This window comes from Theobroma cacao, chromosome 6, assembly GCF_000208745.1.
Source record: "Theobroma cacao cultivar B97-61/B2 chromosome 6, Criollo_cocoa_genome_V2, whole genome shotgun sequence".
NCBI lineage: Eukaryota > Viridiplantae > Streptophyta > Magnoliopsida > Malvales > Malvaceae > Theobroma > Theobroma cacao.
The window spans coordinates 10,312,273-10,331,312 of record NC_030855.1 but is presented as its reverse complement, the minus strand read 5'-3'; the positions used below and the strand labels follow the sequence as shown (position 1 = coordinate 10,331,312).

Genomic DNA, 19,040 nt, shown 5'->3' with positions numbered 1-19,040 from the left:
TTAGAAAAGTAAAACAGAGTAGTAATGAAGTTTCAAGGTAAGAAGTAAATGCATATGGAGCTGAAGCAGTTGTGCTCTTAATGTTATCCTGTGTTATAAGAAACCGTTATTGATTATTCCATCTTTTCTATTCAGATAACTTGGGCGGCTCTATCAGTCGGAAATTATTTCACTGTTGTACAGTCCTGAAAGTTGAATGTCCTTCACTTTGTCATTCGCAACATACTGATTATTTGATGGAAATGCAGTACGATAATGTTTCGAAAGGGAACTTCGTTTTCAATTTAATAAATTAAATAATTTGGGAAAATAATTTGATCTAATATATACGTGATATATGAATTTATTTTTTGTTAAATAAATGTGTATGGATCTTTTGGTCTAATAAAAACAAACACAAAGAAAGATGATGCCAATATATAAAGAAACAAAGGAAAAATAAAAAAATAGAAAATAAAAAATTATTAATTTTCCTTTTTTATTTCTTTTTTTAATGATTTATAAAAAAAATGTAATTTAAAGTAATTTAACAAAAATGAATAGAAGAAAGTTTAATCCTTTAAGATATACATACATATATACACTATACTATATTATAGTATACTATACATATATATACATATATGCATAATACTTTAAAAACTTTTGAATCATTAAAAAATTCAAATAATTCATTATATTTTTTACATTCAATTAAGTTTTTATAGTTTTATTTTGAATCAAATAAATCTCATGATTAATAGTTAGTTAACTATTATTAATCAAAAAGTCATTAGATATTTTTATATTATTCGACGTTGGCAAGATATTGATGTAAAAGATAAAAATATCGTGTAATCATGTCATCATATCACATCAGAATGTTATGTCATTATCAACTATATTAAAATAATTACACAAATTATCTAATTAGAGGTATTATACATTAATATTACCTAATTAATAGTTATATTACAATATTGTTATTTAGTTAGGATTAAAATAGGAACAAAATTAGCTTTATATATATATATATATATATAATATATATATATATACTAACTAACAATATATTNTATATATATATATATATATATCTAACTAACCAATAATATTTTAGTATAATTATAACTAGATATTATAATATAGTTATTAATATCGTACTATACACGATACTTACAGAAAAATATGATACCATAAGATATTAGTAAAAAATGATACATATCTATAACCGTATCACATTTGATTAAACATCAAAAGCATATCTATGATATGCAATATGTATCTTACGATACGGGATATATTGTACAATATAGTCGATCTACTTTTAATAAACTTAAATCTAATTAATTATTAAAAATTTTAATTTTTTATTTTTTTTGAGTAGAAACATGAAAAACTATTTTTTATGAGTTTCAATCTTTAGATTTTAAACAAAAATATACTAAAAAAATCGACTTAATTAATAAATTACTATAATAGGTATATATTTTATTTAAAAATATATATTATTGAGAAATATGTTGACACTTTAAATTAAGAAAAATAATAATCTTTTTAATTTATACCCTATAATCTTCGATTTCGATAACAAATATTATTTTTTTAAATTTTTTTTTCTTAATTTTACTTGTATAAATGTTATTTATAATTAATTTTAATATGTTTTATCGTATCTTACAGTACGATATGATATTCAATATTAAATAATAAGATTTCGATACACTATCTCGATTTGACAACTATAATTGTAGTCTAAGTAGATAATAGTATTGTATAATAATTTTAACTAAATAATTTATATAATTATGTTAACATATTATAATATGTTAATATATCACATTAGCACCACTTGATATGAGATGATAAATAATATTTTAATTAAAATTTATTTGAATTTTTTTAATTAGTTCAAAAATTCTTTTAAATATTATACCTATGTATATATAAAAAGCTTATGATACAAGCGAGACTGAGGCGTGACTCCCGCCTCCAAATTTCTGCTAAAGCAAGTTGACATCTCTAGACATAAGCGGACGAAACACAGCTTTTTTTTTTTAAGTTATTTGTATTTGGGAAGAGTTTCGGACCAGATTTAGATGTGAATGTGAATGTCATAAAACATACTTCAATACATCATCTTCTTTTTCCTCTCATTTTTGTCTAGATGTCTCACATGTATCCCTTTGCTTTTGTAAATGTGCTTTTTATAGTTTTAATTTTTTTCCAACAAAGCAAACAAAAAAAAGGAAATTCGTGATAAAATAAAATAACATAAAATAAAGATACAATATTTTGAAATTTTTTTAAATTATTTAAAAAATTTAATTTTTTTTTAATTTTTTATTACATTTAATTAAGTTTTTGTATTTTTATTTTAAATTAAATAAAATTTTATTATTAATAGTTAATTAATTGTAATTAATCATATATCATTTGTAATTTTTATATACATGTTTTGTTGTCATCTTTAGATTATTTAAAAAGTTTTATTAAATTTTTATATTTTTATAACGTTAAATTAGTTTTTTATATTTTTATGTTGAATCAAATAAATTTTTATAATTATTAGTTGATTAATTATAATTAATCAAAATAATATTTATCATGCATTTTAAAGAGTAAAAATATCATGTAATTATAAAATAATATGTAATATTTTAACTATCAATAATTAATTAATAATTAATAATAAAAATTTATTTAATGTTACAAAAAATAATAATTTATTTAAATTTTTATAAATATTTTTTTTAAAAAGAAGGATTCCGGGATCTCCGCGGTTGGAGGGAGTTTCTTATAATTTTGACGAGAACAAATTGAAACAGAACGCGTTAAATCAAGATTCAACTTTTGAAGAATTCATTTTGGGGGCGCCAACTAGAAAGCCAACAAAAACCCTAGCAGTGCTTGGAGATTACATAATAATAATAATAATAATAATAAAATAAAATAAAATCTCATTGACAAGAAACCAACCACTATCCATTTCATTTTCATTACATTACACACTGATAGAGCCCCACACTCAGTCAAGTAATGAAAAACACTGTCCGAAGGAAAACCTGTCAGATCTGCCTGCATTCAAACACTTGCCTTTCCACTTCACTTCCCTTTCCCTTCCCCCTTGCTGCTAATAGTAACCAATAAAATTATCTTCCCAAAAGATTTTATGTTTTTCTTCTTTCCATCCATGGTTATGGATGTGATCAATGAAATGGGAATGTACAGTTTCTAGTATTTGTTGCTCCGGGGTGCTTCTTCTTTTGTTGATTTGAACCAACCAAAAAGAAAATGTCGGATATGAGAATATCTGATCCAAGCAGGCTGCACTTGAAGAAGGAGCTCACGCAAATCCGGAAAGCTGCCCGCGTTTTGCGGGATCCTGGTACCACTTCTTCTTGGAAGTCACCTCTCAGTTCCTCTAGATCTGTAGCAGCAGCAGCAGCAGCAGCAGCGGCAGGTTCGGCTTCTACTTGTAGTGCTTTAAGAAACAATTTCGATAATGAAAGTTTAAATAGGCCAAATGGGAATGCTTATTTGGATTCATCTCAGTTACCCTTTAGAGTTGAAAGCAATGGCCATGGTTATAAAAACAATGCCATTAATAGTAATGGCATTGAGAAAGAGAAGAGGGTCTTCCTTTATAATTGGAAGAGTCAGAAATCATCATCAATAAATGTAGAGGATGATGATGATGATGAGGATGATGATTATGATGATGATGTTGATGATGATGATGGGGAGCAGTCTTCTTCTTGGATTCAAGGCAGCTTTGATGATAATAGCTTGAGTGATGCTAGGAACTGTGGGGATTCAAAGAGTGATACCTATTTGGGTGAGAGTCGTTCTGCTTCAATGATGTTCCGGTGTAGAGATGCAAATCTCGTCTCATTAGTCACACCATCCACCAGAAGAATGTTGGGGCCCAACAAAAAGAATAAGAAAAATAGTGCCCATTTGGATGTTCTTTCTAGATATGAACAAAACAAGAGTGCTGTTGCTAGAAATTCAGTCAATTCAAGAAAATTTCTCAAGGCTCATCCTGCATTGGCTTTAAATTTAGGAAGGGATGATTCTGTGGATCAATCCGATGACACTGAAGATTTTAGTAATTCTGAGGATTTCCGCAAGATTTCGGGGCCATCCCCACTGCTTCTTAAAGTCAAGCAGAAGAACTGGTCACATGCATCCTCTAGATTGTTGAAAACTGGCAGAAAGGAGGATTCTTCTTATTCTTATAGCACCCCAGCTTTGTCAACTAGTTCTTACAATAGGTATTTTAACCAGAACCCAAGCACTGTTGGCTCGTGGGATGCAACCACGATTTCATTGAATGATGGGGATGACGAGGTGGATGATCCTTTGGATTTGCCAGGTCGGCAAGGTTGTGGGATTCCTTGCTATTGGACAAAGAGGACCCCAAAACATAGAGGGGTTTGTGGGAGTTGTTACTCTCCTTCCCTCTCTGATACTTTAAGGAGGAAAGGAAGTAGCATTCTCTGCGGAAGTCAGCCGGTGTACCATAGACATAGACATTCATCATCACTTTCCAATAAGCAGAGAATTGCTTTAAGAAGTGCTCAAGGTCTTCTCCCATTGCTCAGCAATAGTGGCGATAGGAGAGGAGGGTCATCCATTGGAACCAGGTGTAGTGATGATGAGCTCTCTACAAACTTTGGGGAGCTTGATTTGGAGGCCCTAAGTAGATTGGATGGAAGGAGATGGTCATCAAGCTGTAGGAGTCAAGATGGGCTAGAGATTGTAGCTCTTACAGGAGAAGGAGAAGAGGAGGGTACACCAGAAAATATTAAGAGCTTGAGCCAGAAATACAAACCAATGTTCTTTGATGAACTGATTGGGCAGAATATTGTGGTACAATCTCTTATGAATGCTGTTTCAAGGGGAAGGATAGCCCCTGTCTATCTTTTCCAAGGTCCCCGCGGGACTGGAAAAACATCAACAGCAAAAATTTTTGCTGCTGCTTTGAATTGTCTTGCTACCGAAGGTGCTAAACCTTGTGGGTACTGTAGAGAATGTGCTGAATTTGTTTCTGGGAAAAGCAGGGAGCTTTGGGAAGTTGATAGCACCAATAAAAAAGGAATTGATGGAGTTAGATACCTTTTGAAAAGCCTGTCAAAGGGGCTTCCATCAAGCTCATCGCGGTACAAGGTTTTTGTTATTGATGAGTGTCATTTGTTGCCTTCTAAGATCTGGCTGGCATTGCTTAAATTTCTTGAAGATCCTCCACCACGTGTTGTATTCGTATTTATAACAACTGATCTTGACAATGTGCCACGTACTGTGCAATCACGATGTCAGAAATACCTCTTCAACAAAATAAAAGATGGTGATATCATGGCAAGGTTGAGGAAGATCTCTACTGATGAGAAGCTTGAGGTTGAATCAGATGCCCTGGATTTAATTGCATTGAATGCAGATGGTTCACTTCGTGATGCAGAAACTATGCTAGACCAGCTAAGTTTGTTGGGTAAAAGAATCACTACATCTCTTGTCAATGAACTTGTGAGTATGCTTGAAAATATTTCCTTGGCTTGGTACTTCATTTCTGGTTGTAATTGGTCCCTTCATGAATGATATAGTATTATGGTTAATCGGATAAAATATTGGAATATAGTAAGTTCAGCAAGTCCCTGGAATAAGAGGGGGAACTTATTTGTCAAATTTTGCACTATAGTAACTTTACTTCATATGAATGGTTTGAATATTATTTGTATCACTTACTTTCTTTCTGCAGGTAGGGGTTGTTTCAGATGAGAAGTTACTGGAACTTTTGGAATTAGCAATGTCATCTGACACAGCAGAAACAGTAAAAAGAGCTAGGGAATTGATGGACTCTGGGGTTGATCCAATGGTTTTGATGTCCCAACTGGCCAGCCTTATTATGGATATCATTGCTGGAACATACAATATTGTTGATTCTAAGTACAGCCACTCATTCTTTGGTGGACGAGCTTGTAAGTATCATCGCATTAATTAATTATCGTTTCAAAGCTTCTTGATATAAAAAATAGCATATCCATGTTCGAATATAGTTGTTTGATGTACTCAAGTCAGCATCTGATGAAAAGGAAAATTGTTGTAGAGATTAAAATAACCAAAAAAAGAAATATTATGAGTTGAAAATGAGTTCTGTCCTGGTTTTTAAAAAAAATTGAGAGCAAACATAAATGGTTGAAGACTTGAAGTGAAGTTGTTCAGAACAAAACGAACTGAAATAATTGAACTGAGTAGCATTTTTATTTCTTTTTGGCATCCAAATGCCCTTTTAGAAATCTCGATATCATTGAATGTTTAGAACTATGCTTTCGCCACAGAATAATCTTATTGTTTTGATTTGTAAATATAAGAGCTTTGCTAAAACTTAATTATCTATTTGTTACTTTAAAATGCAAGTTCCAAACCTTAGTCTACCCACCACAATTATAATTTTTTCTCCTGAATCAAGAATTGTTGATAGTGACTGCCTGTCTTGCATTAGGAAATACCCACTTTTCATTGTGGTACCAGGATTTGTTATTTCTTATCGTTTATGTTAAAGTAAAGCATCTCAATGAATTTTTAATCCAACTCAAAAGATTAAACTTTCAGATATGACACGTTTCTATGAAGCTAACAATCCTCTAGTTTTAACTTTAAGTGATTGACATTATTAGCTGAAACTAATCTGTAATCATGAAAAAGGCTTCTTTTTTTTTTCACTGTTTGATATTTGGTGTTTGAAGCAAACCTTCTTAGAAGAGTTGATGTTCGAGTATCTACAAGGGTGCTCCATAGTACACATTAAAATTTTTTTATAGGAGGTCCAAGTTTATTTTATTCCAACTTGTAAAGATAATTGACATGGCACATTTTATTTCTTTTAGTATAATAGAGAGATTAACATAAACTTGTTTGAATTCTATACAAAAATACGCTTGGCATATTTAGACTCCTAAGCTTTTTGACCACTTAGTATAAACTAAAAATTTGTACTTGAAAATATGAATGAAATCATGCTTGCATGAGCTATAAGAATATGCATACTAGCTTCATTTGTACGGATTTCTCAATTTGGTGGGGTAGATTTTTGTGCTCAATTTATTTGATAGGCTACTTAAACCACAAAGAGGTTGAATCTCTATCTGGTTGCATACCTAGCCTAGTAGTTTGATGAAAATATCATTGCATGGTATTTTCCATTATTTCCTGGTTTTCTATGTAAGCAGCATCTGTTATTTTTGTACAAGTGTTGAGAGGGGAAGAAAATGAAAGGAAAGGATAAAAGTATAGATTGTTTGTGGGGTAACGGTGAGAACAGAAGAGAAAGTGCAAGGCCTGCCAAAGCTTTGTTCAAAATAGTTGTACATTGTGTTTTAATCAGATATCCTGTTCAACTTAAGTAGTATTAGAGCCTGTTGGCCTGGCTTTTTTCTAACTTAAAAACTATTATGAAGCTCTTATGAAAAATAATAGCTTTTAAAATTAAGCTAAAGTTGTTTGGTAAATTTCTTTTAATAAGGTTTTTTATATAAGTTATAATTTTTGTTAAAATTATCATAGAAGGTATTTCTCTTTTTTGAGAAGATAATATTGTAATTATTTTTAATGAATGAGGATATTTTTGGAACAAAAATAAAAATTCTCTTATATTTTTAAAAGAAGAGAAGAAAAAGCTCTTCCTTGGAGCTTTTTTTTAACCTCTTTTTTTAAAAATTTTGTTCTTAAAAAAAAAGCTGTTTTTTTTTTAAGAGCTTCTCAAAAAATCATTTTTGACTTGGCTTTTGCTTTTAAGAAGTAGATAAGCTGAAAAAAAGCTAGGTCAAACATGCACTTAGAGCCTAGTGTGTGACCCCAAGGTATCGAGTTCGAATTCCTGCACTAAAAGATAAGATGTGGTCTTTGTGTAAGCATGATGGTAGAGCCCCACATGTTAGGATGAAGGGAGTGAGGTGACAACATAAGGGTTTTCTTTGCCTTTACTGGATAGGATTTTCCTTTCAGTTCTTGGGGGTATCAAAGCCTAGCATTTGACCTTGAGGTATTGAATTCGAATCCTTGCATAGATTGAGAAGTTGTCTTTGTGGAAGTGTGATGGGAGAGCTCCACAAGTTACGGGATAGGGTAAGAATAAAGGGTTTTCTATGCCTTAACTAGACATGATATCTTTTATAGCTTAGGAGTGGTTTGCATTTCTACCCAAAATCTCCTACTTATGCAGCAACTGGGAAGTAGATCTCTTGTAATTTAGTTTCTCTTCAGCTTTAGAGTGGTTCCCATTTGTATTCAAATGTCTTACTTCCACAGAAACTTGGAGAGCCTTGTCTAATTCAGTTTCTATTCCATTCTCTATTCACATCTAAACAAAGAAAATCCCTAACTCTTATACTCTTTCCTGCCAATCAAAACCCATTTTGTTCTCAGTTCAATTTAAATGTAACATTTGTATTTGGTTGCTTCAAGTTGAGCTTTTTGTCTACTAATGAAATCACTTGTTAACTTGTTAAAATGTGTTGTTTTAATTTATCTTAGCTATGCTAGTTATTATTATTTAACTAATGCATTAACCAAGCAATGTTGTTTTCTTGAAATGGTCTTGCATTGCTCTATACAATGGAGTAGGGTCCCAGCTAGGCATGGAAATAAGGCGGGGTGGAATTTCCTTTGCCTGGCCCTCAACTTGACCACTTGTGTGCTTTCACTTGACCTCATCTTGCTTGCTGCTCAGGCTTGGGATTATTTTCAGAAGAAACCAACCCACCATAACCTTTAATCTATATTTAATCTATTTGCATTTTCACAAATCTATAGAAGAAAAATAAAGGAAAAATAAAAAGTTTTAAAAGCAAAGAGTTCCACAACAAATGAAAGGTAATTCAAATCTCCAAAAAATATAAAACCAAAGTTTTAAGAATATAAGTTTCCAAATACTTCTTTCATGCAACTAACAACACAAATTATTCAAGAGAAAAAAAAATGAAAACTTACAAAAACAATAAACAACCAAAGAAATCTGAAAAATAAAATATGTATATACAACACTAGAAATTAATGAACAACACAACTAACCAAAATGAAAAAGAAAAATTAATAGACACTAGAAATGTTAATTGAATTTGAAGGGAAAATTTAAAATATACCTATAATCTGAAATAAAATCTAACTTGGAAAATGGAAATTGAAGAAAACCTTGGGTATCTCTTAAAGGTATATATTAAGAGCATTTTGGTAATTATAAAGTACATAAAGTAAAAATATTAAAGGCATTTTGGCAATAGTCATGGGACGGAGCAGGTTAAACAAAATCCCTCCCTGCCTTGACACTAATTCTTTTTTTTTTTTTAAAAAAAGTTCACCCTACCGTAATTTGAACCATTTTTCAAACAAAAAATAAGCTCTTATCATGATGAGGCAGCATGAATTTGTTAGATTTGGGGTTTTTATTTTGCCATCTCTAGCCACAAGAGGCAAAATCCTAATCATAAAAATCAATCATCAAAGTTATTATCTTTCTAAATTTTTGCTCGATTGATTTCATTAAAAACAAAAAGGTTTGCTTGTTATATTAATTGACATAGAAAAGGCTTATAATAAAGTCCATAGAGAAATCCTCTAAAGGGTCTTGGAAGAAAACAAAGTCCGTGTTGTATATATTCAAACCATAAAGAACATTGATGATGTAGTTATGTGCATGGACTCATGAAATATAATATATTATTTTCCAATAGCAATATGTTTATGTCAAGAATCAACTTTGAATTTAAGTTGGATGTCGTCTTAAAGTTTAACATGGTATCATAGTAGGCTCTATTCTTATATATTGGCTCTTTTGTGAAAGATGTGTGATGTGTATCTGTGAAATTTATGTCACACAATTTGCCCATTATCCCTAAACATGAAGCCACCATATGATAGATTTGCTGTCCCTACATGTGAGGGAGAATTTTAAAATGATGATAAAAAAAGCTCCTACATTGATTAAATTTGGAGTAAATTTCATCATTAGTTTGTGACCTTTTCGCAATGTTTCATTTTCATCCATGACCCAAAAAATTGCACCCGAGTATTTGTCTCATTGGTTGGTGTATAATTCCCCTGCCTAAAGAGTAGGGTTCGAATCCCCCCTCTCTTAATTATAAAAAAAAAAAAATCCATGACCCAAAAAATTCAATTTTTTCATCCATGATCTTTTAAATTTGCTCCAAATTTATTAAAATTTGGTTGGAGTTGGTCACGTGTTTGTCCACCAAAGTGCAATGTGGCAAATTCCATTCATATTGCATCCAAATTCTAGTGGCATATTGATGGATGGATGGATTTGGAACAAATTTAAATGGTCATGGATGAAAAAATCAAGTTTTTAGGTCATGGATGAAAATGGAACATTATGAAAAGGTTAAGGATCAATGATGTAATTTACTGAAATTTAACACCTTATTTGTTTGTCCAAGTGCTGTTTGAACTTACTAGTTTAGGATACTGTCTTAATGTATGCTTTTTGCTGATGATGTGAAATTTGGGATGAGCACAAGGGTTAATGCTTATGGAGATTCCAACAATGGAATCTATAGGCCTTTGGTTTAGCTGGTCTAAAAGAGAGTATTTAAAATGCAAAACCGCTACAAGTAGATTTGGGAGGAGAGTCCGTATGAATTGGAGATCATATTACAAAGTGAGTATTTGTATATCTCGGTTCAATTATCCCAAAGGATTGGGGGAAATTGTGAAATGTCATCTGTAGGATTTAAGCATGATAAATGAAACAGAGAAGTGCATTGGGAGTTGTGTAACCTCAAAATATTCAGAAATTTAAGGAAAAAACTTAATTGCACAATGTTAAGACAAGCGATCAATGGACAAAGCATGAGTGCAACTGATATGAAAATGATGCAATCCATGTATAAGCATAAATAGACAGTACAAGTGACATATTGTGTCTAGTAATAACAAAATGAAGAAAACATGTTTAGGCTAGTTTGAACACTTAAAGGAGATCTACAGATGCTATGATGAGAATATGTAATTTAATGGAGGATATTCTTTTCATGAGAGGGAGAACAAGATCAAGGACATCAATGGTACATGCAGGTGCAATATGGCCCATATAGTGGACTGTTTATGGGAATATGTTTAGTTTGTATTTATTGCTCTTTAGAATGGAGATGCACTAAATATTAGTTTCTTGTGTCTCTTGCATCTAATGATTTTTTATCCATAGCTGTATATACTTCATCAGTACTATTCAATGGTTGTGAGGATGCCAAAGAGATGATACACTTGTACCAAAAAAAGAAAAAAAGAAAGATGATACCCATGTTGCATTTTCTTCTGAGTACCTAATACCTTTCACATATTTATTATTATTACATTATCGTTAATATTTTCAATGTATCCTTACGGATCTTTGATGTCCTCTGCAGTGAGTGAAGCAGAACTGGAGAGATTAAAACATGCTTTGAAGCTTCTTTCAGAAGCTGAGAAACAACTAAGGGTTTCAAGTGAACGTTCAACATGGTTTACGGCAACTCTGCTCCAGCTTGGTTCCTTGCCTTCACCAGATCTCACTCAGTCAGGCAGCAGCCGGAGGCAGAGCTCTAAGACTACGGAGGATGACCCATCAAGCACTTCATGGGAAGCTACAGCTTACAAGCAAAAGTCAGGAATTCAGTATATGCCTCGGAAATCAACTTCTCCTGCATCCTTACACAAATATGTGAATGGGAATTCCAACCATCAGGGAGAATTATTGTCAAGGATTGATGGTTATGATTCTGATCTTAAACCTTCACAAGGTCGAATTATGGATGGTGGTGCCTTACCTGCTGCATGTGACAATAATTTGAGTGGAAATATGATACTTACATGCAGAAATTCAGAAAAATTAGATGAAATCTGGGCAAAGTGTATTGACAAGTGCCACTCAAAGACATTGAGACAGCTGCTACATGCTCATGGGAAGCTTTTGTCTCTCGCTGAAGTAGAAGGTAAGCCCATAAAGTTTAAACTATTTTCGTATCATTTTGCAAATTGCAAAACAAAATATAACTTTATTGATAAATTCACATGAAATTGGTCTTATCAATCTTGCTGTAGTTAGCTTGTGAGATAGACCATAAAGGTCCTTGACACGTGATATGTTATTGCAACATTAAGAGATGGCAATTTTTACAGGGAGAGACACTCTTCAGCTACTTCTTAAATCTATGTTAGCTTTTGTTGTTCTGTCAACCTTTTAGTTGAAATTTCATGGCAGACTCATCTCACAAGTCTTCTTTTTATGCTATTAATAACATTTTTTTTGGAACTTGTCATTGTATTTGAAATTTTAGTAAATAGACTTGAGACATGATTTGAAATTTTAAACATATATCCTAAAAGGGAACAAACATTGGATATGCCTCAGAAGTTTAAGAATTTTATTTGTGAAGTTTTTGGACACTTATAATAGAATTAAATGGTGTCTTGGGTCCAGTATTCCAAGCACTACTGCTTCCCAGCTGCTTTATAGGTAAAAATTTCTAATTGATGTTGGCGCTTTAATTCAAAGATTCTCTGGAATGGCATTGTTGTCCTATTCAAAGGGATTAACTGGTAGATCACCAATGTGGGGATCCATATCTGTACTTGTTGCACATAGGCTATGTACATATTATGCCAATGTTGTCAAGTTTCTAAGAGAAAAGCTTCAAAGATTTTGATATGTATTATACCTTTTCTCTAGCATGTATGCACATGTGTGTATGTTTCCTTAAGGAAAAAATCGTTGGGATTTTGTTCTTTGAAGTTTTCTATGAATGGAAACGTGATCTAAAGGTTTGATGCATATAGAGTTTCAACTAAGATAGTCTAATCATTCCATCTATATTTGTGCTTCTACCTGTTCTTTTTCATCTTTTATTGCTTTATCCAGTCGATGATCTGCACATGCTGTACATTCATGGAGAAGCTTAGTTTTTACTAGAGCATTTATATATTTCTCTTTCTTTATTTCTCACTATCAATTTTTCTACTAGCAGGTGTTCTAATTGCCTATCTTGCATTTGGGGATGGAGATATCAAGTCTAGGGCTGAAAGGTTTTTGAGCAGTATTACAAACTCTATTGAAATAGTGATGAGACGTAATGTAGAAGTTCGAATAATTCTCTTGACAAATGGTGAGGTTTCTTTAAACCATGCAAATCCAGCTGAAAAGCCGGAAAGTCTGCAGCAGGCTGAAACTGCTGTCGAAATTGAGAAGGAAAGAAAGGCCATTTCTAAAATTGTGGGAGATGGTTTTTCTAGTTTAAACTTACATCAGGAGTCACGAAAAGTATCCAAGGAAAGTTTTAGTGATTTGGAAGGTAAACTGAGAGGAGTACAAGATTATTCTAATTGCTCGGCACAATCCATTGTGCGAACACCTGAGTTATTAGCTGAAGGCAATGCTGAAATTGGCAGCTCAAAGGAGAGTAGACAAGAGATTCCGATGCAGAGAATTGAATCCATTATACGTGAGCAAAGGTTAGAAACTGCCTGGTTACAAGTTGCAGAGAAAGGCACTCCTGGATCATTGAGTCGGTTGAAGCCTGAAAAGAATCAGGTTCTGCCTCAAGAGGTCTTTCGTCAAAGTAATTTGGGATCAATGAATTCCTCAGCATTCTCCTCCCAGCAATGGGAGGATGAACTAAACCATGAGCTTAAAATTTTGAAAACAAATGATGGTCAAGGACAAGCGATTCAAAAGGACCAGATGGCTAGAAGGGGTGATCAATATCCCATGTCTCCCAGCTTGCTGCACAATAGCAGTTTAAGCAAAGAAAACCTGTGAGTTTGACTAATCTCATAACTGGTTTTGCATAATATTTGCACTATTTAGCAATTCTTCTCTTCAAATTCGTAATGTTGATTTAAAGGCATTTGTTGAATTAGTTAGGTCAATGCAATCATTAATTGTAATACTATTATTTCAAGTCATATAGCCATCATATTGAAAATAACGTTCTTGAAACTATTCAGTATGATGGTGATTGATTATTTTTCATCATAACTAGAAGCTAATACTAATAGTCCATGGCTAAAAAAAATTGACAAGGGTTTGAACCCTCTTTAAATCATAATCATGTCTAAAAGTTTCTCTATTCCATCATAAGTTATCAATATAGTTACATCATAATTTCTGGTTGATTTCTCAGTGAATTGTGGAATAAAAGTTTGTTCTTAAATCTTTCAATTTCTGGTTTAAATTGATCTGAAGGTTAGCTTTTCAGTAGAGAAGTTAACGGATGAAACATTATTAGCTTATTAATTGTTGTGTCATTGTACTTTCTCTTGTCTGCTTAACTAGCTAGGAATGATCTTGCAAGCCAGTGGTTTGATTTTGTGTATTACTCAGATCCTTTTACTATTCGCTCAGTATTAGCAAGAGTAGGTTATTTGTTTTATGCTTGTTTCCAATCACAGTATTGTGTAGCAATGCTGTTTTAGCAGTTGTTTGGGGAATTTATTGCCTTTTTTTACTGTTGTGAACTTCATTTGCTCATTCCCGGGCATTCTTTAGTGGATATGATTCGGGGTCAGGAAATGGAGGATGCAGTGGGCTTTTCTGTTGGAACAACACCAAGCCTCATAGAAGGGCAAAGGTAGGCAGTTGCTACAGCCCCTCTCCCCTCGCTTTCTCTCAACAAATCAAGGTAACTGGAATTGCTTTCAAGAATTTGCAACATGACCTTTGTTTTTTTTCTTCTCAAAAAAAAAAAAAACACAGGTAAAGGGAACCCCTGTTCGAGCACGAAGAAGTGGACGATTTTCATTGTTTGGTGAGTGTGGGAAATCAAAGAAAATTGAAAACAGACGTAGAAGGTAATTTAGAAAACTCAATACATTGGCTTTCTGGATGTCATTTGTTTCTTCAAATATTCTTATACATATATATATATATATATATTTCTATGTATTTATGTTTTTCCAGTCAAGCCATGTGAGCTTAATGAGAAAAAAGTGAATGTAAAGTTGATGCTGGAATGTGGCATTTTTTCAATAGCTTTGACCATTTTTATGGGTGAATAAGAGATGAGGGGCAAACAATATAAGCATTAGAAATAACTGCTCAGATCCTTCATGGTTTTTTCTGTTAAAAATATTGCCGACATGCTATAAAATGCTCCTTTAATTTGTTTCAACAGGTTTTTATTTTTTGGCATAATATTTAAAAAAATGTTACAATTATTGAGAAAAATTTAAATAAAATTTTATTATTTTATTACGTTCAATTAAGTCTTTATATTTTTATTTTTAATCAAATAAGATATCATATCTAATGGTTGATTAATTAATATTAATAAGAATACTAAATTGTTATTTTATGTTACATATGTTATGATTATGATGATTTAATGGTTCATTAATTAATATTAATGAAAATGTTAGTTGTTATTTTATGTTATGTATGTAGTGATTATGATGATATGGTGTAATGATATGATTTTATTTTTCACGTTAGTGTAATGTGAATATCATGTCAACGTCACGTAATAATAAAATAACAAGTAGTATGTTGATTAATGATAATTAGTTAATGGTTAATTATAAAAGTTTATTTGATTTAAAATAAAAATTCATGGATTTAATTGAACAGAATAGAAGAATAAAATATTTATTTAAATGTTTTTAAATAATTTAAGAATTTTTAAGTATTATATATATATATATATATATATATATATTTTATTTTCAAAAGATGGGATTCAAGTTCTGAATTATCAACCTATGAAGAGGCAATGAAGACCTAGTAATTTCCAAACAAGCATAACAATTGTTTTTTTTTCTTTGGAGTATATTTATATTATTAACAAAATAAAAGTGTTCAATTTCATCCTATCAGGACCGGAAACCAACAAATATAACAACAGAAGAAAACCTAGGTATATCAGCAGCTCCTGGAGAGGTCAGCGGTGAGCTATACTAGTATCTTCCTTGTAGCAGATTTTGATATCTACACAGAGAAAAAGAGTAAAAAGTGTAATATATTGACCAAGTTTTTCTAGTTTGGTGTAATGGATTTAATGTGTTTTTTTTTTTTTTTTATTGCCCTTCAGACTGAAGAATCTAATCTAATAAAGCCGTAAATGGCTAAACCATATAAAAGCTTCCTCTTTCACTAGGTAGGGTAATTGTATGTGTTGTATATAGATATATTTTGTATTAAGTATTTATTATTTGTAAAAGATATTTTTTATTTTCAAAAGATTTATGAATATCAATTACTTGAAATAAAGGCTTTGAAATGTTATATGTTTTGTAAAAAGTAGTATAAGGAGTTATTATAATGAGAACTTTATTGCAGCATAACATTATTTCCTTGAGAATGTAAAAAATGGTTAATTAAGTTGGATTCAATTCAAAAAAGTTGGACTTAATTAAAAAAAGTTAAGAACTTCAAGAATTTAATTAATACTTTAATTAGTCTAAGGAAATTTTGCAGTTCTTTTTTTTTTTTTTTGAGTTTAAGGAAAATTTGCAGTTAACATAAAAGTTATGCAAAATCTTACCCAAATTAGGATTAGTTCAATTTTTTTATAAACATGAGACTTGTGCTGCAACTTGAAGGACACAACTAGCACTACAAAATTATTACAAATCATCTACAAAATTTTGGTTCGCATGATAAAATGAAATAGAATAGAATAAGATATGAATACAATGAAAATCTTATTATATAGTTTGATTTACATAATGTAATAAGGTAAGAATTACTATTATTTTTTATTGCAATATTTGATTGGTAAAAATAATTTTAGAATAACAAAGGAATAAGTGATAAAAAGACAACAATACATTTTATTATAATATATAATTATTTATTTTTATTTTTAAATATTAATAATTTATAATTTATTTAAAATATTAATAAATTAAATATTAATATTTTATTTATAATTTAAATATTACTATGATTAAAATTTTAATAATTTTAATTTTTAAATTTAAAATATTAATTTTGTTATGAATATTTTTGTAAATATCTATTTATGTTATCTATATCTAGATTTGATGTAAATTAGATTAGATTAGGATTTAATTTATCTAATCCTTAAGTGTTATCTTTATTTTATAAATTTTATTGAGATAAGGGAGGTTATTTGCCTATAAATAGGTCTCTTCAATACATTTGTAAACACACACTTCCATAAGATTTCTTTTTTCCCTCTAAATACTTTCTTTCTTCTCTTTAATTGTTCTTTCAAATTATCTTTATTGTTATTTTAAGTTATATTTTCATAACACGTTATCAGCACCATCCTTTAATCTTTCAAGTTTGGATTTTGTTTTCATTATCTTCAAGCTTCAATAGAATTTCAATAATTGGGTTTCTATTTTTGGTTTTAGCAAATCAGGTAAGTGTTAGTATTATTTTGTTTTTATCTTCTCACAAAGGTTATTATTTTTTTTTTTTAGAAAATCAAGTAAGTGACTTGATATTTTTTTATTATTTTCATTCCCTAAAAATCAACCTTAATATGAATTTTCCTATCATGTAGTATATATTATATTTTGTCCCTTGCTATTAATGAAAAATCATAATGTCCATTCCTTGAAGTGAATGTGACAGAACGAGTTACTTATAAAAAATTATCAATTTATCTATTCCTTGAAGTGAATGCGATATCATTTAATAATTATGATCACCATAATAATTTATACTATCACTATTCTAAGAATAATTTTACTACTAAAAGTGAATGGATAATTTTACAATCAAAATCTAATAATAATTTTACCACCAAAAGTGGATGGATGCCTTAACCTACTAACTCACTAAGAAATGGATAATCCACTAGAAGTGGATCACTCACAAAAAGTGGATAGATCCTCGTAACTTACAAAAAGTAGATGAATACTTTCAACCCACTAGAAGTGAATGAATAATAAAAAGATAAAAATGCAAAGAATAAAAGAAATATAGAAAATGTATTGTCATTGATGTGGCATGAAAGATCGTTGGTCACGTACCTATTGTACGTCTTGAATTTTATCAAACATCACTGAAAACTAAAACATCTTGTGATGATTTTAACCATGGCCAAGGTGATATAGCACATCAAGATATTTGTCCACCTTGGAAGAGAAATTGATTATATGATTGGAAATGGAAATATCCATTGTTGATTTTCTTGTTCTAAAAAAGGAATTTATCTTTTGATTGATAATGAAATATCCGAGAATGAACTTAGTAGTAATTGGTATATTTTAGTATAACTATATTATGAAGATGCTTTAATATGTTTTTTGTCACAACCCGAAACTCCCCATCGGGCCCGTGACAACTGCCGCGAGGCCTCGACAGACATTCTTCACCCCGAATGCCGATCAAAACCTCGCAAGGCTCTCGTATCAGCTTTCGTACTTCCCCGGTGAGCAATAGTTATCAAATATAAAAATTCGAAGGATTACAAATCATTTTCAAATCAGAACATAACATATTGTTTTCTGGCTCACAGGGGCATTTTCGTCATTTTTGTCGAAAATCTCAAAACTTGCTAAAAATGTAGTAAGTAAGCAGAAAATATATATTTAATGATTTAAAAACAAATTGAGTATCTAAAACGTTCATTTGAAGTGAAAATTTGACCATTTGAATATAATAAAAATATTCAATAAAATAAACTATTTTCTTGTAAAATAATTTTCACAAAGCTATCGGTACATTATTCTTATAGCGTAAAAGTTAATTATATTCATATATACTATAAAGTAAATAACCAAAGCATAAAATTTCTTTACAGTGACACGTGGACCCACATCTATCCAAAATGCATCAGAAGCTGGAAATCTACAGCTTTTACCGATTCGAGTCCAAATGAAGATCCTTGTCAAAGTCAACTAACTATAGAATTTTTCGAGCTTGAAATGTGAGGAAATGAGGGTGGTGAGATTATAAAATCTCAGTGAGTAAACAGATACCATCTAAACTATCTAAAGTCGAGTAAATGGAGACAATTAAAATAAGTCATTATACTGTAATTTCATTACCTTTCAACTCATTTCAACCAGATAAAATCAATCCATATAAATCGAGAAATCAA

The 19,040-nt window shown here is 30.8% G+C and overlaps 1 protein-coding gene across 1 annotated transcript; it reads left to right on the top strand.

Moving 5' to 3' along the window:
• LOC18595662 (protein STICHEL) lies at nucleotides 2,935–16,227 on the top strand. Its single transcript, XM_018123820.1, has 7 exons — nucleotides 2,935–5,505; nucleotides 5,738–5,957; nucleotides 11,400–11,963; nucleotides 12,996–13,782; nucleotides 14,516–14,597; nucleotides 14,723–14,817; nucleotides 15,839–16,227. Exons 1-7 carry the CDS (start codon nucleotides 3,274–3,276, stop codon nucleotides 15,858–15,860), a joined length of 4,002 nt encoding a protein of 1,333 aa, XP_017979309.1. The 5' UTR covers nucleotides 2,935–3,273; the 3' UTR covers nucleotides 15,861–16,227.

Coding starts and splice junctions, on each gene's coding strand:
- LOC18595662 (XM_018123820.1), top strand. CDS start 3,274: ATGTCGGATATGAGAATATCTGATCCAAGCAGGCTGCACTTGAAGAAG. Junction 13,783..14,515: donor AGTTTAAGCAAAGAAAACCT/GTGAGTTTGACT, acceptor GGCATTCTTTAG/TGGATATGATTCGGGGTCAG. Junction 14,598..14,722: donor AGCCTCATAGAAGGGCAAAG/GTAGGCAGTTGC, acceptor AAAAAAACACAG/GTAAAGGGAACCCCTGTTCG.